The sequence below is a fragment of the Patiria miniata genome, unplaced genomic scaffold (assembly GCF_015706575.1).
Source record: "Patiria miniata isolate m_02_andy unplaced genomic scaffold, ASM1570657v1 HiC_scaffold_22, whole genome shotgun sequence".
Classification (NCBI taxonomy): Eukaryota; Metazoa; Echinodermata; class Asteroidea; order Valvatida; family Asterinidae; genus Patiria; species Patiria miniata.
This window is the reverse complement of record NW_024037061.1, coordinates 10,053,591-10,075,761: the sequence shown is the minus strand read 5'-3', so window position 1 is coordinate 10,075,761 and position 22,171 is coordinate 10,053,591. Positions and strand designations below refer to the sequence as shown.

Below are 22,171 nucleotides of genomic sequence, written 5' to 3'. Positions count from 1 at the left end.
CTAAACAGTATCTTTTTGAATAATAAATGTCATCAATAAAAAACGCGTGCGGCCATATTGTGAGATTTGTCGACAAGGCAGTGGCTGGCCGGTCAAAGGCCACTCAATCTTGATCAGTGGTCCCCCCCCTCCATGGGCGTCGCGAGGGGGGACAAGGCCCCCCCCCCCAAAAAAAAAACAGGAAAAAAAAAACCACACACACAAAAAGGAGGGGGGGGGAAGGGAGAAAAAGAAAACGAGGTGCGAAGTCATATTGCTGAAATTGAAAGGGGTGGGGAGGCGGGTGAAATGTCCCTGCCCACCCTCGAAAAATGATAAGTCGAGAATATGATGGAATTAAGTACAGGGATTTCGGGGGGATGCGCTTTGCCCCCCTCTACAAAAATCCTGGCGACGCCCATGCCCCCCCCCCCCCCCGTCCTCAAGCGACATGTGTCTGACTTTTTTATAAGGCATGTAGCAACTCAAGCTCGTCACATCCACGGCTTTACGGCACACGCACCAAGTTCTTCTCTTTAATTGCCATTTGTCAACAATCCGTAATTGAAGGAGTTTAACCCCAATAATAGATTGATCAGCAGTCCCCTGACCTGCTCTTTCTTTTAGAAACCGTTTTTTTTTAATGAAAGGGTTTGTAAGGCTTGTAAACCGATTTGAAGTTTGTTCTTCTTGACTTACTTGACTTAAATGCTCAGTCCCATGGGACCCTTGTGCTCCCCTGTTGTAGACAACCACGAATGCCCTCACGGTGAGATGCTCGGCGTTCGGCTGTTGCTATGGGAAGGCCGGTGTCCTCACGAATTTGTGAGATCCACTTCTTGGGAGGTCTGCCACGAGGTCTTGGGTTCGTGAAGTCCTGCCGGTATGCTCTAGCGACATAGCTGTCCGGTGGCCTTCTTGCTACATGGCCAAACCACTTCAACTGCTTTCGCCTGATGACTTCTGTGATCGTGAGTTTCACGTTCTTCGGTTACAAGAAAATATAAAAACCAGAACACTGAATTGACCAAAAAAATTGAACCAACTGTTCAGACTAAAATCATGCCAGAAAATGGCAATGGACTACAGTATTTGGATTTGTAATGCTATACTTATTTCGTTGACGTCATGTCCAAAAATAATGACAAACTTTTGAACATCTGTTTTCATACACAGCTTTGTCCCGATACCCAGCATTAGATATTTGGACACAAAATGGCTCTGAAACAAAGCTCTTGTCTTGTCTTGCCTTGCTCACTCGATTTTAAGTGTTCAGTTTCTAACTTACTAATTTTCTACGTAGCGCTTTTTTTTCCTTCTTCGCCAGATGATATACACAATGAGACCAAGAAAGCCGGCAGCCCTATAGCAATGGCTACAACAATGGCTTGACCACTGTCACTTAATTGGTGTCGTGAACCAAACGGTCGTTTTGTGTTGATCACCCCGTGTTGTACGTCTACTGTCACCAGTTGTCGTGCACCGTCACGCCCATTATTGTTTGAACCATCTGTGTCGCAAGGTTCGTGGTAGTTGCTTATGTTGTGAGCTCAAAGGCTGCGCAACTATTGAAAAAACATATGGAATTTTGAAGCTTCAAGTATGTAGTCACAATTTTTATTGATTTCAATTATTTTCAAGCAAATGCCTTGACACAGTCTTTGCGATTTCTTAATTTATCACTATCAATCTGAATGATATTTTTCCACATTTGAATCAATTAAACTGCTATCATATACAGCCTCTTTTACAAATTAACGCCATGCCCACAAAATGGGGGAAGAAACAGATGTTAAAATGTTAGAATATCTTATCTTATACGTTTATTTCAGAGCATACAACAAAGAAGGAAAATGGATGCTAAATACAGTTTTTAATGAGTTTTTTGTTTTATGGGCAAGATCCAAGATTGGATCACATCTTGATTTTAGCCCTATTCATGCTTTTTAATTACCAAGAATGCACGATCTTTCGCTTAGCAGCACCACTATTGCAGAACTGCGTTATTTTCGTTTCACGTATTATCAGCGGAAAACGGTATGTAAAAATGTCTGCTGCCACCTGTCGATGGGCGGAGAGTAATAAACGCGTGCTTTAGCGCCGTTATAAATAGTGTGATGTGATAAGAGTAGGCTACTCAACCTTGATATGAAAATTAATAAAAAAGGTGTTGCTATTTTCGTGTGCTTGGATACTGTAATTTCATTGGTCTAGGATGGTCCCGTGTCTGGACAAATAAAATTACGTGTTCCACACTGAGCGTGATATCGGATTGCCTTCATTGTGCGCATTGCGCGCGCGTGTGGAACCTGCCAAGGCGCTAGGTCTGCGCAATGAGAACTCACGGTAGACTTGACTCAAGTCGAAATTGTTTTAAGTCGGTATCTCAAATTGAAAGCGGGGCGCATCACGGATCCTACACACAAGGAATAACGACTCGCCCAACTCCTGGTTAGACGCGTGATAACGGCCTGTACTGGTAGCAAATACCATGAATACTTTCCAACAAAGACCACTGCGCGCGGTGGCTTTCAGATTTGCAAGGCTCTGCGCCCGATCTGGCGTCGAAGTCTGTCAAGCCAGCGAAGTATATTTTTGAATATTCATGAGTCAACGTTTTTGGTCTTTATTATTGAATTCTGATAGGTGATAACTACATAACCATGGTAATGTCGAGCACAATATCTGTAGCTTTAAGATGAGCAATGAAATGTCACTTTTGTTTCATCGGTTCGGCATCACATCTCTCTAAAACTTTTTAATAAAAGCCTAATTAAAAACGAAATTTGGGTAAACAGTGTTCTCCTCGAAATTTCACGTGTATTCCCCGGGTAAATACTTCATCTATGACGACAAAAACTGCACAATACCATCTGTAGTCGGGGGTCTTAGGGATATTTTGGTTCACATTCTTCCAAAAGCACCAAATTTGGCACAGATGTCAGTCATACCATACTATTTCGATTTTTGACGGGCGCCAAGACGGGCGCCCCGCGGGGCCGCCATATTGGCAAAATCCAATATGGCCGCCAATTGGGTCAAAGGTCAATTGAACTAAATGAACTAAAATCATATATAATACCACTTTTCAGGTATTTTTGGGGTCGAGCAATCTGAATCTGATGTTATTTTAACGATTTGAGGCAAGACAGATGCCCCAAGGGACCGCCATATTGGCAAAATCCAAAATGGCCGCCACATATATCACAGTTAAGAAAATAACGAGCTAAAATCTTAAATAATACCACCTTTTATGGGTTTTCGGGGTCACAGAATCTAAATATGATGTCATTTTAATGATTCGAGGCAAGACAGATGCTCTAGGAGCCGCCATTTTTGAAAAAAATGGCCGCCACCCAGGTTGGAGGTACTCGCAGTTAAAACAATACAACGGTTTTTTTTGGGGGGGGGGGGTCCAAATGTCTGATTCTGATGTTATTTTAATTATTTGATGTCAAGTTTACCACTCGAGATCATTCCGGTCATACCTGGTGTTTCTGGTGCGTCATTCCATAAAAAAAACCTTTTCCCATTAGCTGCACATGTCGGACAGTTTGACATTGCTACGCATACCACAGAAACAATCTTAGATTGGAGCGAGAAAATTGTCCCTAGTTATTTTAAGGATGTATAGGCGCGTGTGGTGTGTGTCTGCCATGCTGAGGATGGGTGGAGCTATCAACCAACGGTCGTTTCATTGTCTTCACCACCCAAGATGTTGATCACAGATAACCAAGGCTCAGGGCAACCTCTCACTTGGTGAGTTCCAGTGATATGCCCAAACCGTAAATATCCATTTCTCGCATGAGAACCCTGCAGTGAGGCGGGCTCATCAAGCTTGACTTCTTCGACACATCATAACAAGTTTGCAGATGGTGACATCCTCACCTGGTTGGGATACAATTAACTCAGTGCTAGCAAACGAGACGGCAAAGCCCCATGCCAAAATTGGGATGTACGCCCTAAACCTAGACAAGGCTGCATCCACATCTTAAGGGTGCACTGGAGTAACTTGATATGCGACCCACTGAGCCAGTGAAGGATTGAGAGTCGAGTCACTGCGATCACTTTCGAGATCATTTCAAGCTTGTTTTGGAGATCCTTGGCCTATTGGAGATCTGGGTGGGCTTCAGAAGTGGTGAAAAGTACAGTAACATTCTAATCCAAAGCATCTACTCCGATCTCGGTCTGACAAAGTCCTTGGCACCACCCTTCTTCCAAAGCCTAACATGGTGCGACACAACTTGCTTCCCCATTTCATGCAGAGCACAAGGGGTGTGGTGCAACTGGGTATCAAAGGGGCCAGACATCGCTTCTTCACTACTGGAAGCAGCTTGTCGGAAGCATCCTAGCTACCTGCCGTGCTGTTTGAACATGTAAAGCAACCGCTACTACGTACAGGCCACCTCGGTCCAGCAGGAAATTCCTGACTTCATCGTGTGGGGCTGGCACAAAGATGGTACCAGTACATGGCAATCACTATGGACCAACTCTCAATGATGCTTCAGTGACATGTGCCATTCTCGTGCGCTGCGGCTGCCTCATGCAAAGGAAGGTTGAAATGCAATCACACTACATGTAGGTTTCTATATGCAAGGTCCTCTACAAATGAACAGCTCCATTTAAACGCACACAGCGGCATATAGCATTTTGTCACTGCAGACATCATCTCTAAATATTTAAATGAAAATAGTTCAAACAATAATCTTTATTGATAAGTCCAATCCTTAATTGTAGCTCGTTTAGTTTTTAACTGTGACTTACCTCTAACTTGGCTGGCGGCCATTTTGGATTTTTCTAATATGGCCCCTGGGGCATCCGTCTGGCATCAAATCATTAAAATAACCTCAGATTCAGATTCGTTGACACCGAAAAGCCCTCCAAAGTTTGTATTACTTATGATTCTAGCTAGTTAAGTTTTTTAACTGCGGTATGTGGCGGCCATTTTGGATTTTGCCAATCTGTCTTGCCTCAAATCGTTAAAATAACATCAGATTCAGATTGCTCGACCCCGAAAATACCTGAAAAGTGGTATTATTTATGATTCTAGCTCGTTTAGTTCGATTGACCTCTGACCCGGTTGGCGGCCATATTGGATTTTGCCAATATGGCGGCCCCGTGGGGCGCCCGTCTTGGCGCCCGTCAAAAATCGAAATAGTATGGTATGACTGACATCTGTGCCAAATTTGGTGCTTTTGGAAGAAACTGAACCAAACGGCCCCTATAACGCCCTAACATCCCTGACTACTGTTATATCCTGAAGTATTTATTTTTTAATAATTTTGGAACAATTATATCTTAAAATAAGGAGTAGTTTTGCTTACAGTTTTATGAATATTTCCGTTTTAGATGCCATGCGAAAACCCAACACAATGGTACACCTGGAAAATTCGCGATTACTAGCCAACGGGTATTAATGCCCGTTATCACGCGTCTAGACAACTCCGCTCATTGCATTTTGTACTAGAGCTCAGAACAGTCGTTAATCCTGGTGTCTAGGATCCGTGGGCGCAAAGGGGCGCATAGCCTCGGGGCGCATAGCACCATAGCACCCTCGGCTTTGCCTCGGATGATATGGCCCCTCGGGTGTTAAAAAGTCATATCCCACATCGCAGCAGTCAACAATGGTTAAATTTCAACCAGAGACATGTATAGCATTTCTGTTGCATTCTTTAGGTGGGTTTTATTATCCTTTGAACAATTCAAGTGAAATTATACAATGCAGCCATGTATTTCATTGACGTGATATGTCACATGATGAATATCTGATGTGGCCAACGCCTACTATTTGACTAGTGTAGCCTAACTTACTGATGAAAGACAAACTGAGGAGGACTGTTGCATCAGCGACATCCGAATCTGCTATACGCCGTCAAAAGTTGCGATCGACATACCAGCTTCAACATTGGACTCAAAGAAGCGAGAATCAGCCAGCAGCTACCGGGCCGTCACGATGAATCTACCCGTGGCTCTCCGCACACTTGCGACCGTCGTTCTCGGTAAGTTGACAATTTTGTCGTACATGACTAAAAGTATAGTAATGGGTTTTTTAACACACACTGCAAAAGAATTTGAGGCATTTACAGTGCATCTGGTATCCATATTTTTTGATCGGATTCAGTGTGACAAATAGTTGAGGGCCCGACATTATCTTGAACTCGCCCACTTTGGCCTAATATAATGGTTTTTCCGGCTAGTTTAAAGCGTTTATCGTTCGAATTCACCGTTTCTAGTATTCAAATTCGTCTATCAACATCTATTCAGTGCACTTTTTTGTCAGACAATTTCAAATTCAGATCCAGCCAATTCAAACAATGAGCACACGTTTTCGTCCTGGAGTATTCGATTTCGTCTCGTCTACGCCAAATATAGAATTTGTCTAATTGATTCATATAAGACGAATTCGATATCCGAATGCTGCCATTCGGCAACAGCTTGGACGAATTTGATCTGAAATGACGAAAATTCTCGACCCGGTGACCAAAAATGACTAAATTGATTTTGTTAAAAGCGTATGAATTTTTTTCCTGGACGAAATCGAATGATAGAGTTGGTCAATTTGAAAGGTAAAATATTTTTTAAGTGGCCAGGAAAACCTATATATATTATTGTCAACTAAGTTGACGTATAACAGAAATGAGCAAATCATGCGTTACAGGCCCACTGCATGGAAACAATAACAACTCCCGAAGGGACAAATTCTCCGCTGAAGTAGGGAACAGAATATCCTAGAAGGTACGCAGTTTCCTAAAAGAAACCGTCCGGGGGACAAAACATCCTTCCGCACCTGTCACGCTTGTACTACAACTTTGGTGCTAAGGATCGTCGTGTATTCACCGGCAGAGCCAAAACCAAAATTATCGGGGAGGGGGGGGGGGACCGGCCGTTCGGAGGTTCCAAATTCGAAATGTGGGAAACCTCACTGGATGATAGGGCGCTTCCCCGTTATCTTAGTGAATAATAACACCACTATTAAAACGCATAACACTAAGATATTAGCAATCATGCGTTGGCGGATAGGCAAGTACATTAGTTCAGTAATTGCATACGCGGAGGAGCCAATGAATCTCATCACTCGATAGTGTGAGATACGCTTCTTTTTTGTTTCAAGTATTTTCCGTTTGATTGTTCATCGGTGTTTTCTTGCTAATTAGCATCTGTAAACATGTAAGCATCCGGAACTTGTTCAACCATTCATTTCGGTTTCTGTCGTGGTTAAAAAAAATGGTATTAACTCATACGGGCAATGCCATTCACCTATATTCATCTATACGCAATACCAAACAAAGTGAGCATTGCTAATTATTGTGGTGTCATATTACACACAGTCGACGGATTCAAGTACATTGCCATGAGGAGAAAGGGGAAAATATCGCTCCAAAGCAGCTGGGTAACTTCTCATTATCAATGAAGTTTTCTTCTTTTTGGTATCGTGTTTTATCCCGAACAAAATATATAATGTATGTGTCTTGTTATTTTTGTATTGCTATGATTTTTGGATCTGTTCTGTACATGTATATATATTTTGTCTGATCTTGTTTTTGTGCTGTTGAGGTCGAATAAATAATAATAATAATAATTAATAATAGTAATAATAATAATAATAAAAATAAATCCTATTTTAATTCAAGCAAAACCAGAGCTTTTCACTTTGAAATGAGCCAATTAACAAAATCGGCCTACTTGTAGTGTTGTGGAATAATTATTAACGCCCATAAGGGAATGCGGTTGGGCAGTATTGAACGTCTGGATTAAAAACCCATGTGCCACTGCAGGTGAAACAAAAATTCTCTCTGATTTGAGGACAATTCTTTTTTATTCCATTCCTGAGTTGAACAAAGAATTTAGTGGGCGGGGTTTGAACGGACGACCTTGGGATATGCCGTTCCGGAAAAGCTATCAAGCCCCATGTTAATCCCGCACTTTACACGAGATCTATTAAAGCTGAGCAAAAAAGTCATTCGTGGCAGCCTGCCAGGGTGACCGTTTTAGCCGATTTTCGCCTAACTTTGACAGAATTTTAATAAAAAATCGAGTTTGACAGAAAATTTGACGGAATGGATTTTTGTGGCAGATTTCTGGCAGAATTCTGCAAAAATGGTTATTTGACAGAAAAACAGCAAATTTGAACAAAAAAAGTGTACAATTTTGTTTAAAAAAGTTTCAATCCTTTCAAACAAACCCTTGCGTAATGGGACAGGTTGGCTGATCTAGGTGCTGAGGTTCACTGGGAAACAGACTTCGTCGTGACCGGATCTGCATTTGTCCAAAATTTACCAATAATTTCACAACATCTTTATGTGACTTATTGTTTATTATGTAATTTGAATCTTAATTAACCAATCTGCATGTGATTTTAAGTGTTTATAGTGTGTTTCGAGTAATTCTGGGAAAGTTGGCAGATTTTTGATAATAAATCTGACAGATTTTGGATGTGCATTTAGCAGAATTTGGCTCTGACCTTACGGTCAACCTGCAGCCTGCTCTGTTCTGTTTGATTTTGTTTTCGCCTTGTGAGGCGAAAATCTCGCCAGCCGTGGGCGGGCATCTTGAGCTACGTACGTCTGAGCCACACAAATTAAATAGCCAATGTTGAAAGCACATACTCTGTTCACGTGATTTCAAGATGGCGGCCCCCGACGAAAGTGTCCGCGACGTTGTCAGCGACTGTATTATAGAGGACAAGCTGGATGATTTGTGATCAGATCATCCTTGTTTGTCGGTCGCATGATTTCAAAAATAGGGACAAACGTTTGGTGAGCTTTTAATTGCAAAACAACTGGACCAGATGTTTATAACTACATACCGATCATTGGTAGACTACATCATGTATATACGGTTGGCCAACCATTGATTCAAGTATAGCCTAATCTACCAGGGGGACACATTTTTCGTTGGGCAGGGGGACAAGGTAAATCTGTCCCGGGGGGGGGGGGGGCAGATTTACCAAGGAAGGGGGGAACACAAAATTACCGTCCACGCATGGGGCGGATCCAGAATTTTTTGTGGGGGGGGGGTTTCATCAGCAAATCAATGTTGAAAATAATGTAGACATTTTTTCTCCGGTCTTGGCCCCAGTAAAATCAATAGGTGGGGGTGGGGGTGGGGGGGGGGGTGGCTCGTACCATTCTTTCAGTGGGAGCGATGTTTAAATCCGACAATCATGAACACTATATTACAGAATCGTGTACAAATACCTCCATACCCCCAGCTTTTTCAGGCCGAATGTTGTGCACAGGCGGACATTATTATTACCGGAGTGATTGTCATCAATTATTTTGGGTGTCAGAGCGGGGAGGGGGGGGGGGTTCACATTATTTGTAATATATTTGTATAAAAAAAAGGAGTCAGGGCTGGGGGAGGTGCTTCGACCACCAAAAACCACCCCTCTGGATACACGCCTGTAACGTTAGGTCTCAGTCTCAAACCTCGCTCCAGTCAATTTTATTGTTCAACTTTGAAAAAAATTATCATATTATTAAAAAGAAAGAGAAAAAAGAGCGTCTCTTAGCGTCACATCACTCCATGAGATGTCGATGTCTTCCCCCACCGAACAAAATTCTTCCTACATCAATGGGCCGCCAGACCCCAAAACTGGTTTGAAACGTTTAACGTTTATGACCGCCCCATCACACGATCAATCTATCAATCAAACTATCAGAGCGAAATATATTTCGCCACGGCTGCACATTACACACTCTCATCAATGGTGATTATGGTTCAATTTCAATCTGCAGTACAATTAATTGGTGTCGAGAGTCATCCGTCGATGACTTGCTACGTCATTCCACCACCGGAGCCGCTTCCTGGTGAACACCAGACGCAAGCAGCCGCTCCAGAAATACGAAACTCGACTGGTAAGGAGAACTTAGTGAACACAGCTCCAAAAGCATCTTGTTGTGAATATCAATGAAGTCACTTTTCAAAATAGTTACTTTATTAATATTAAATTAATATATCTACTTTATTTTTATCTACTTAATTGTTTTTCAATAATTATCATTCAGAAATGTTGAGAATTTTGTATTCTCCCGAATAGTTGATTTAGCTCAATTTTTTTTTAGCAATTTATTACCTTAATTATTAGATTTATTGTCTTCATTATGAATTGAACCTACGTTATGTGACTTCCATGCCTTGCTTCTTTCTGTGAACAACCTTTCTCAAGAATATGCCATGATTCAGCGAAGCGTTCTTTAACATTTTCAAATTTTGTTTTAATTTATTTATTTTCTGATTAGTTTTGACGTCCGCAGTATGGATCTTTTATATTAACTCCCCCTTATATAAAAAATAAAAAAAGTCTGAGCCCCCACCGCCCCTTTATCCCAATGGGAACGAAGTTACAAAGTGGTGCAGCGCACATTTCTAATACACAGGGATGCAAGCATCAAGTATCATAAATGGTCTAATTATTGTAAAATTTCTTAGGGGTTTCTAAAACCTTTTGTTTCGGGTTTCGCTTAAAGATATTTAAAGCCCTGAACGTTGGGAATCCGGCTAACAATACGAACACGATCTGCCTATAAGGGAACATCAAAGCCTTTTAAATTCGAAATTAAATTTAGAGTTATTTCTGAATTGCTTCTCAAACATTTAGAAGTCAGCGATGGAGTTGAAGCCACGGATGAGGTCGAGATTTCGTCAACACCCTCTGCTCCCCGATATGCTGACTGCAGTGACATCGTGGACAGCGGGATGTCTGGGCTGGGTGTCTACACTATCTACCCACCGCAATATCCAAACGGCTTGACCGTTAAATGCAGGGGGAAATGGATAGTAAGTTTCTTCGCTTTATCTCATTCCTATCCGGTTCGTTAGTGTGACGTCATCTCAATTTAACCATGCGTACTTCACACGGTGTAGCATAGTGTGGAAATTACATGTGCATTGTGCAGGTCGAAAAATACATAGCCTTACCAAATCAAAGATATCTTTGCTTTGCAACGTTGGATTTTCTTGTTTTTTTTTAACCAATTATAAACAAGACCACAGGTTTGAAAATGCTATAAAATTCGTCACCGACACCACGAAGTAACACCATATTTTTTTTTCGATTTTCAGTTTTTTGGATTTTTAAACATTATTCATCAAGGCCTACCATTGCACGAAGTTTCAAAGCTTCAAGAGCTTTACTTTAATAATTGCGCTAAGTATCCATGGCAACTTTTGCGCAAAAGTGACAATTTTCGTTTTCACGAAGTAACACTCAAGTTCCATTGACCATTGCAATGCATGGCGCGCACTCTGCTCATAAGTGAGCAAAAACGTTTTCACGAAGTAACACTCTTCTTGCAATAAGTTGTATGAGCGCGCGCGTTGACCTAAGGTTGCACTTTCCTCGTGTTGAATACATTGAAGAGTGTTACTTCGTGAAAACGAAATTTACAGTTTTGCAGCCTTTTCGGTTTCACGAACTAACACTCATCTTTTTTCTCTTATTTCTTGTTTATTTAATACACAAACGGGTGAAAAACAGCAGATTTAATAAATTCAATTCATCAAGTGTCCACAACGAGAAACCCAACTGAAAATACTCTGTCGTTTTGACGCAAAGTGTTGTTTTAGAAGGCGTTCAACTTTAGTTGCCTTTTTCTCCGATTGCTAGTTTTTACTGGTATGTAGATGGGTGTTACTTCGTGGTGTCGGTGACGAATTTGATTAGCTAGTCCTTACCAACTTTTGGTAAAATCAGCGATTTCTTTATGCACAATGTTTATTGGGACACCCTGTATAGCACGAATGGAACCGAACGTTAACGCAGCTTGAGTGTTTGATGCATGCGCGTGTATGACGAAGTCACCAACGATCGAATACATGCAGTTCCGACATGAAATCAGCAGTCAGGCCCGTTCCCTCAGAGTCGGCGGTTCGTCAACCCCCAAAATGGAACTGTTCATGTCAACTTTAAACATATATCGTGCTAATGCATGTATGCGAGTTGTACATGTTTATACGCTTATCCCACTGGCAATGGATCTTTGGTGTGCACAGATGGCGTCGTAGTGATATTTTCGAACATTATGGGAAACAAAGTAAACATGTAACTAAACAAAAAGCAGGAAAATGCGGAACTCGTCACCGAATGGGGAGGATTAATTCAAATCCCTCCTCTGGCCCAGCCCCCTCCTTCAATAACACTGACCTGCACTTGAAACACCTGTTGTGTTTAATCAGCACTTCGCGGAATTAAACCGATCGTCTTATATCAATGTGTTAAAATTGTCAAGGAAGCAGGCGCGGATCAAGGGGGGGGGGGGACCCCAGCTCCCTCAATTTTTTTCCATGGAAATTTATGACAAAAAAATGCCAACCCCTCCCCCTGCTCTGACACCCAAAAAATGTTTTATTGTTAAACATTTCTGCCTTTGGACAAAATACGGACAGAGCCAGCTTGGCTAGGGGGTATATGTACACTATTGTGTGATATAGTGTTAATAATCGTTGGATTTAAACAGCGCCCCCATGAAAGTATGGTACGAAACCCCCCCCCCCCCCCTCCCCCACTACCAAACCTATTGATTTTCGGAGGCCAGGTGTCCGGAGAAAAAAACCTGTCTACATTCAAATTTTTTCGCCGATGAACCCTCCCCCTCTTGCAAAAATTCCTGGATCCGCCCCTGGGTAGCCTGTTGGTAATATCGGTCTGGCGTCGCTCAAAACAGACAATTGTCCCGTTTTGTATAACACAAAGTGATAAAGTTGTTCATTTGGTAACTCGGTTCTTTGCTGACTCATTCTAGGTGATTCAGAATCGTAAAAGCGGGTGGGTCAATTTCACCCGTAGCTGGGCCGAGTACCGAGACGGCTTCGGTGATCTGACGTGGGAGTTCTGGCTGGGCAACGAGGTAGTCCGCCAGCTGACCTCGGAAGGCACTTGGAGACTACAGATTATAGTGGAAGAAGCAAAAGGCTTAAAGAGAATAACCTGGACGCAGTTCAAGATCACAGGTGACAACTACACACTTCATGTGGATCCATTGCAACCAGGGGATCATCATTACTCAAAAGGTATCAACTAGTCTTCTTTCTAAACAAATATGCTACTGTGCATATACAATTCATAAAAGCCCTCAAGAAATGTAATATTCGTTTTGAATTGACACTGTTAAGAACACAGTAATATGCGAACTTTTACCCTTTGATACTCGTTGTCGTAATAGCCTCCTTTATGAAACAATTTCAAAGTAGTTTTGTCCATTATGCCAGTTTTGTCGCCATGATTGCAAACACCAAAGTCGTGCTTTGTTTACATTGTGTCATTGAAGGGAAAACAAAGAATTGAAATCACGAAATTCAATTGATACAATGCATAAAAAGTACACGGTGCACGAAACCTCACGTAGCAGGTCAACATTACCTTTTCCAAAAATTGCATCACCAAGCATTGAATGCGTGTTATTGTTTCACCCCAAATCTTTATTTTCCTGTCAATTTATGTGTAAATAAAGCGTGATACTTTTTCACGCAGACTGTGTTGACAAAGCTTATTCTATTTTGGCTAGGAATCTACTTGATTTTCAACGAGTAAAAGTCACGATGTAGTTTTTTTGGTGGTCTTTGATGGATACCTGTGAAATATGGCTGTAAAATATGTCAGAGATGTCCCTTTAAAATTCCTTTACACCTCTTCGTCGCCTAAAATTTCAAAAGATGATACTTCTTTTAAGGTGGAGTTTACCTGATAAAGGCACGTTTTGTTACATCGGTTTGGTATCGGCTAGTCGACACACTGATGGTTGGTGGTTGAACGTTTGTACAGTTAATTTAAGCTAGAAGTCATTCGAATGTACTCAGAGGAAGCTTTTTTGTCTTACACATGTTCAGTGGAATAGCACATTGCTTTTCCAACAATCTCAGCATTTGGTATCCTTTTCATCCGTTTGCTAGGTAAGTCTCTCACTGACGTTTCCTTAGGCCAGCCGTTCTCAACCTACGATCGCGACAATGACGCCGATGGCAACGCCAATTGTGCCGCTCAGCTGAAGGGAGGCTGGTGGTTCAAGACTTGTACTGGAGGAGTCGGGAATGTGGATCTCGTGCCGACTAACCTGAATGGGGAGTATTCCTATCCCGTCAACTACACGGGGCAAGATTACCGCGGTATGAGGTGGGCTGGTGCGCTTGAGTTTGGTGACCAAATACTATCTGCTTCACTGAAAATCATGGAAACCATGACAGTTTAAAGGATAAAAAAATTAAGCAACCGTTCTTCTACGTTTATCAACTACCCTTAACATTCCTTTAGGAAATTTGTGATAGAAATCTAGCGACGTGCGATTGCAAGGTGTTTTCTGGTGGTTTTTAGATTATAGTGAATGCTGTATCAGCATCCATACTCCAACCGGCCTTAAACAGAGTGTTTCATTTCGGGCAAGCACATATTTATTCCCGTTCATAAATACCTTTTCGGTACAAAACAAGTCAATTTTTTTTTAAATTTTCCAACATTTTTACTCAACAATTTAACTTCATTGGGTTTTTTTCGGAACACCCATCTAGCTTATGTGCTTTGGTATGGCCTTCTCGCGAGTAACCTTAAAAACCTCCTTATCGGCACAGAACGCAGCTGTTCCGGTGTAGTGTGAATTTAGGACTATGAAACAATATTGCGCATACCTAAGTGAGGATTGTGAATGTTTAATCAACAAAACGGTACTGGCAGGCACCGGATTTCATGTAGGAGTCCAATTTTCATATGTCGCTGGAAAAGTGTTTTAAGACCTGCCAGCCGGTCTTTATAGACCGTAAAACCGGCCACGTGATTGGCTCTCGACCAATAGGAATGGGAAAACTGTCTTAGGTATTTATGAATATTGTATAGTAAAATGCGGGTGTTTATTGTGAAAGTGTTATTCTATGTAGATCAATATTTCACATATGTCATCTAATTATTTATTTCAATATATTTATAAATTATGAATTTAAGATAAGAAGTAAACAAAAAAAAATCAGCACTTATTCACAGTTTATCTAAGTTTGGTTTCAAACCATAACTGGCTACAACGTTTTTACGCGAAAACACACAGATTCATTTCCAAGCACACTACACGTTAGAGGCAAGAAAGCACCAAACGGGGGCCAGTTACAGGCAATAGACACCGGTTACCTTTGGCTGGTTACCGGACCTTAATATCATTCTTTTCTTTGCTCAGCGCATTCTGCACTAGGTAGCTATACTACAATTGTTAACACTCTTTATTTGTTGCTTGTGAGGGCGCACTTGTGCACGGAGTGTATAGACCAACTAAATTCGTTTCCGGTATATTTCATTATATTTCATTGCCCTTTAAGGGTGGGAAATCATGCCGGAATAGTTTAACACAATACATCTGTTTAAGCTATACATCTGAATACTACTAATATACAAAGGAATGATTATTATGTATTATGTTGTAAATAATATGGTTGACCAATTTGTGAGCCTTTAACTACAATGCATACGGATAGGTGTGTAGAAAACTTGTAAGATATAGAAAGATTGAACAACGTTTACAAAATATTAACACTGTTAATAAGTCAGTTTCACAGTGTTTTAGATAATTCAAACGCTATAGCAAGTGGTACTTATCCTAATGAGGATTTTGCAACGTTCTTATGCTATTTATCGATACATTTACCATAGATGTAATTTACGTTACGCTGTGATTTCAGTGTTTCAAAAATTGAATTTAGTTTCATTCTCGTTCCATTCAAATTGAGTCTGGGTTATCTGATTGTTTTGTGGGTACAGTCATTTTGATCGATCGATTTTGATTCAACCTTTCACATACACATTTATAACCACACACACTTAAATATGTAGATAGAAGGTACAACATACTACTGATATTGTAAAGAAAATATAGTGAGTCAAAATATGTTGCTTTTTGGGAGTAGCATTTTAACAATGCTTAATGCCAAGGATGTAATGTATTAAAGGGAATGTACATCATTGGCTTTTGCTGTAATTTTCAGAAATGAACTATTTGAGAGGTTAGTATAATAGATCACATATTGTAACACTGACATTTTTGAAGTTTGGTGTTCGAAAAGGTTGGAAAAACCAAGAAAAACAAAAATGTTCAAGTAGTCTGGTTCCCTGACTCCACAAAATATAAAATGGATCAATTTATAGATGATGGAAAATTGTAAGGCAAGGGAACCAGTCTAGCTGGCCTGCACCCGTTCATGAACATGTAACCAATTAGCAAACAAAATTTGGACTGGAAAAAATGGTAAATTTGGAGCAGTAGTTGAAAAATAGTTAGGTTTTTCCAACGCTGGTCGGCCGACCACCGTTGGAAATGTTTACAAAAATACCATTTTCTTGAAAATGACTTCACACCAGGTGCCATAATTTTAAAAGATGCATGAGACCGTCATTTACCAACATCCTAGTAAAATATTTCGTAAAAACTTGGTAGTTTTATTTTTCGATGTTTGCAAATGTTGAATATTCCCTTTGAACAGTATCTTTTTGAATAATAAATGTCTTCGATAAAAAAAAAGCGTGTGGCCATATTGTGAGATTTGCCGACAAGGCAGTGGCTGGTCACAGGCCACTCAATCTTGATCAGTGGGTCCCCCCCTCCATGGGCGCCGCGAGGGGGGACAAGGGGGCGCTTGCCCCCCCCTCCCCGAAGAGCAAAAAAACACACACAAAAAGGAGGGGGGGAAGGGAGAAAAAGAAAAAAGAGGTGCGAAGTCATATTGCTGAAATTGAAAGGGTTGGGGAGGCGGGGGAAATGTCCCTGCCCACCCTCGAAAAATGATAAGTCGAGAATATGATGGAATTAAGTACAGAGATTTCGGGGGGATGTGCTTTGCCCCCTTCTACAAAAATCCTGGCGACGCCCATGCCCCCCCCCCTGTCCTCTAGCGACATGTGTCTGACTTTTTTTATAAGGCATGTAGCACTCAAGCTCGTCACATCCACGGCTTTACGGCACACGCACCAAGTTCATCTCTTTAATTGCCATTTGTCAACAATCCGTAATTGAAGGAGTTTAACCCCAATAATAGATTGATCAGCAGTCCCCTGACCTGCTCTTTCTTTTAGAAACCGTATTTTTTTAATAAAAGGGTTTGTAAGGCTTGTAAACCGATTTGCAGTTTGTTCTTCTTGACTTACTTGACTTAAATGGACCCTTGCGCTCCCCTGTTGTAGACAACCACAAATGCCCTCACGGTGAGATGCTCGGCGTTCGGCTGTTGCTATAGGAAGGCCGGTGTCCTCACGAATTTGTGAGATCCACTTCTTTGGAGGTCTGCCACGAGGTCTTGGGTTCGTGAAGTCCTGCCGGTATGCTCTAGCGACATAGCTGTCCGGTGGCCTTCTTGCTACATGGCCAAACCACTTCAACCGCTTTCGCCTGATGACTTCTGTGATCGTGAGTTTCACGTTCTTCGGTTACAAGAAAATATAAAAACCAGAACACTGAATTGACCAAAAAATTGAACCAACTGTTCAGACTAAAATCATGCCAGAAAATGGCAATGGACTACAGTATTTGGATTTGTAATGCTATACTTATTTCGTTGTCGTCATGTCCAAAAATAATGACAAACTTTTGAACATCTGTTTTCATACACAGCTTTGTCCCGATACCCAGCATTAGATATTTAGGGAATCGCTATAACAATGGACACAAAGTGGCTCTGAAACAAAGCTCTGGTCTTGTCTTGCCTTGCTCACTCGATTTTAAGTGTTCAGTTTCTAACTGACTAATTTTCTACGTAGCGCTTTTTTTTCCTTCTTCGCCAGATGATATCGTCGCATATCTGACGAACCGACGAATACGCGCGATTACGCGTTAACGCAATTCTGAGAAAAACGCGTTTAAAGTTGAACACATTTTACGTGTCCCTTTTCGATGCTACTTTCCCCTTTTGTACACTCATAATTTATTCAAGGTAGTTATGTGATTGTTAAAATATATCTATTAATTTGTTTTTTGCTCGTAAGACTAAAGGTTTGTCTAATTTTTGCTGTGAAACTTATTCGTCACTTCGCGAGATAGATTTAAACGTCATTGTGCTTATTCGCCACGTAAAAATGTCTTATTCGTCACTTTGTAAGATAACATTTTGACTGTGCGCGCGTTTTTGCATTATAAATCCATTGCATATTCGTCACTTCTTTACAACACTACGCGCATTTTCAAAGAAATGTGTTTGTTTTACAAACATTTTCTATTTTCTTTTAAGGAAAAAATATGGTAACACTTAAACCCCACGTTCAAATCCAAGTACTTGCTATAATGTTTTAATAATATACAGTAGCCTAATAAAAAAGTTATTAAAAAGGAAAATATCTCGAATGGACGCAACAAAATAGTAGGAACACAAAGCTGTGAATGCGAACTAACAACGAACACTATTTATTCATTCATTCATTCATTCATTCATTCATGTAAGACAGCAATTGTTTTAAAAACAATAATTATTGTCTTCCAGGGTACAATAATCTCAGTAACGGCTTGTTATCCTTAGGCATTCTGCTTTCATTAGCCGCTTAAAGGGCTCCGTTTCGAGAATACAAAACCTGTATCTCGAAATGCAGTATTTTGGGTATCCTATAAAACGTCGTCTTTGAAAGAAAGTGTACCGCACACAATGAAATAATTTATATTTTTATTTTATTATCCTTATCATCAGTCACCAGCTAGGGCACACGTTATTTCAGTATAGGCTCATTCCAATGAGGTTTTTCTGCTCTAATTAGCCACTTAAAGAGGCTCCGTTTTCGAGAATATCTCGAAATGCAGTGTTTTGGGTTTCCTTAAAAATGCCGTCTTTGAAAGAAAATCTACAAATAAAACATATTTTTATGTCATCATCCTGAGTATCACCTTCCTGGGCACTCTTCATTTTCGTTATGGGCTTATTCCCATGAGGTCTTATGCTCAAATTATCCACTTAAAGGGGTTCCATTTTCGGGAATATCTCAAAATGCAGTATTTCGGGTCTCCCATTGAACGCAGTTTTGAAAGAAAGTGTACCGCATATGTTTTGAATAAATACTATTTTTATTTAATAATCCTATTTTCACCTTCTAGGGTGCACTTCATTTCAGTATTGGTTTATTCCAATAATCTATTCTGCTTTAAGTAACCGCTTAAATGGACTCCGTCGAAATGCAGTAATAATGCTTTCCTATAAAACGCCGTTTATGAAAGAAAGTGGACTGCACGTTTTAAAAAAAAATATCCTAATTGTCATCCCCTAGGAGGCACTTCATTTCAGTATGGGCTGATTAAAATGAGGTTTTCAGCTCTCATTAGCCACTTAAAGGGGACCGTTTTCGAGATTTTCTCGAAATGCAGTAGACCTTTTGTGGAATTCCTATAAAACGCCGGTTTTGAAGGAAAGTATATCGCACGTTTTAAATGAATCCCAGTCTGTATAAGCCTGTCCGTCGCGCAGTCCTAGCCTAGTTCATTTTGTACTCCGTTCATTTTAGGATTACAACTCTACATACACAAAATTACATAAAGGTGAAGTAGTAACGGTTTTCTCTTTTAGACCTCATTATAATGTTGCAGCGCCGTTAGTTCGTTTTGAAAGCTGACGGAAAGCGCGCGAAACAGAAGATCCCTGGTTCCCTCATACGCCATTCAATTTTAAGACGGGTGTGTGCGTAACCAATGAATAACTGGTTATTCGTCACTTCGTCAGATACTGGATGCGCGCTGTTCTGATATGACCAAGCGTCGAATAATTTATTCGTCAGTTCGCAAGACAAAGTTTTTCCAATATGTGCCGATTCGTCACTTAGTGGGTTTCGGAACAACAAAAATGAAGTGTTTTCATGAATTAAAAACCTAAAAATCTGAAAATTCGAATATTTTTAACCCTAAAACTCAATTAATAAAAAAAACTCCAAAATGACCGATTCGTCACTTCGTCAGATATGCGACGATTATACACAATGAGACCAAGAAAGCCGGCAGCCCTATAGCAATGGCTACAACAATGGCTTGACCACTGTCACTTAGTTGGTGTCGTGAACCAAACGGTCGTTTTGTGTCGATCACCCCGTGTTGATCACCCCGTGTTGTACGTCTACTGTCACCAGTTGTCGTGCACCGTCACGCCCATTATTGTTTGAACCATCTGTGTCGCAAGGTTCGTGGTAGTTGCTTATGTTGTGAGCTCAAAGGCTGCCCAACTATTGAGGAAAAAAAATGGAATTTTGAAGCTTCAAGTATGTAGTCACAATTTCTATTGATTTCAATTATTTTCAAGCAAATGCCTTGACACAGTCTTTGCGATTTCTTAATTTATCACTATCAATCTGAATGATTTTTTTCCACATTTGAATCAATTCAACTGCTATCATATACAGCCTCTTTTACAAATTAACGCCATGCCCACAAAATGGGGGAAGAAACAGATGTTAAAATGTTAGAATATCTTATCTTATACGTTTATTTCAGAGCATACAAAAAAAGAAGGAAAATGGATGCTAAATACAGTTTTTAATGAGTTTTTTGTTTTATGGGCAAGATCCAAGATTGGATCACATCTTGATTTTAGCCCTATTCATGCTTTTTAATTACCAAAAATGCACGATCTTTCGCTTAGCAGCTCCACTATTGCAGAACTGCGTTATTTTCGTTTCACGTATTATCAGTAAACATGTCTGCTGCCACCTGTCGATGGGCGGAGAGTAATAAACGCGTGCTTTAGCGCCGTTATAAATAGTGTGATGTGATAAGAGTAGGCTACTCAACCTTGATATGAAAATTAATAAAAAAGGTGTTGCTATTTTCGTGTGCTTGGATACTGTAATTTCATTGGTCTAGGATGGTCACGTGTCTGGACAAATAAAATTACGTGTTCCACACTGAGCGTGATATCGGATTGCCTTCATTGTGCGCATTGCGCGCGCGTGTGGAACCTGCCAAGGCGCTAGGTCTGCCCAATGAGAACTCACGGTAGACTTGACTCAAGTCGAAATTGTTTTAAGTCGGTATCTCAAATTGAAAGCGGGGCGCATCACGGATCCTACACACAAGGAATAACGACTCGCCCAACTCCTGGTTAGACGCGTGATAACGGCCTGTACTGGTGGCAAATACCATGAATACTTTCCAACAAAGACCACTGCGCGCGGTGGCTTTCAGATTTGCAAGGCTCTGCGCCCGATCTGGCGTCGAAGTCTGTCAAGCCAGCGAAGTATATTTTTGAATATTCATGAGTCAACGTTTTTGGTCTTTATTATTGAATTCTGATAGGTGATAACTACATAACCATGGTAATGCCGAGCACAATATCTGTAGCTTTAAGATGAGCAATGAAATGTCACTTTTAATTCATCGGTTCGGCATCACATCTCTCTAAAACTTTTTAATAAAAGCCTAATTAAAAACGAAATTTGGGTAAACAGTGTTCTCCTCGAAATTTCACGTGTATTCCCCGGGTAAATACTTCATCTATGACGACAAAAACTGCACAATTTCATTTCATTTCATTTCATTTATTAATTTTACAGGTAAAAATTCAAGTACAGACAATAAGAACAGTAAAGAAAACAAAAACATGCACATACAGTTAGGAGAGAGAACAAGAAAAAGAGAAAAAAAGTAGCACCCCTGATGGATTTTAAAAAAGTAAACTAAATTACTATCGAGTTAATCTCCTGATGCCACAATTTAAGAAGAGACAATACAAAAGGACATTACAAATGGACATTATTAAAACATGGCTTACAGTATAAGAATATAGAACTATACAAGCAGTTAAAACTTTAAAAGCACAAATGGGCATTAAAAAATACAGATTCGGTAAAAGAGAGATTCGAGTGAATTATAATGCAAAAGGCACTATAAAATTGAGATGAAAAAACAGGCAGCAAGGTATTTGAATGGGCAAGGCAACTAGAAATTTAAACTGTTTTGGTCAAGGGGACCTCCTGGCCAGGGACTAATAAATGATTTCTGAGAGAATTTGTAAAGGAGGATAAACTATGGATAATTGTATCTTTAATGCAGGCCGGTAGTTCATCCCATAATCTAGGGAATCTGTGAAAAAGAGAATGATGGGCAGCATTGGAACGAGCTCGATGATGGACAAATTTAACAGATTCGATATGTCTACAATTAATGGGAATTAGAGTGTCAGTGTCAACGTCAAATTTATTATATAAACATTTAATAACAAACGTAATTGAAAGGAAATGAACCCTGTTGATTAAAAGAGGCAGACC

At 40.4% G+C, this 22,171-nt stretch overlaps 1 protein-coding gene across 1 annotated transcript; it reads left to right on the top strand.

The window, feature by feature from the left end:
- The first annotated feature begins 5,795 nt into the window (after window positions 1–5,795).
- LOC119730775 (angiopoietin-4-like) lies at window positions 5,796–14,719 on the top strand. The gene is made up of 5 exons (XM_038203803.1): window positions 5,796–5,978; window positions 9,717–9,836; window positions 10,580–10,758; window positions 12,723–12,990; window positions 13,870–14,719. Exons 1-5 carry the CDS (start codon window positions 5,933–5,935, stop codon window positions 14,163–14,165), a joined length of 909 nt encoding a protein of 302 aa, XP_038059731.1. The 5' UTR covers window positions 5,796–5,932; the 3' UTR covers window positions 14,166–14,719.
- The last annotated feature ends 7,452 nt before the right edge of the window (window positions 14,720–22,171 follow it).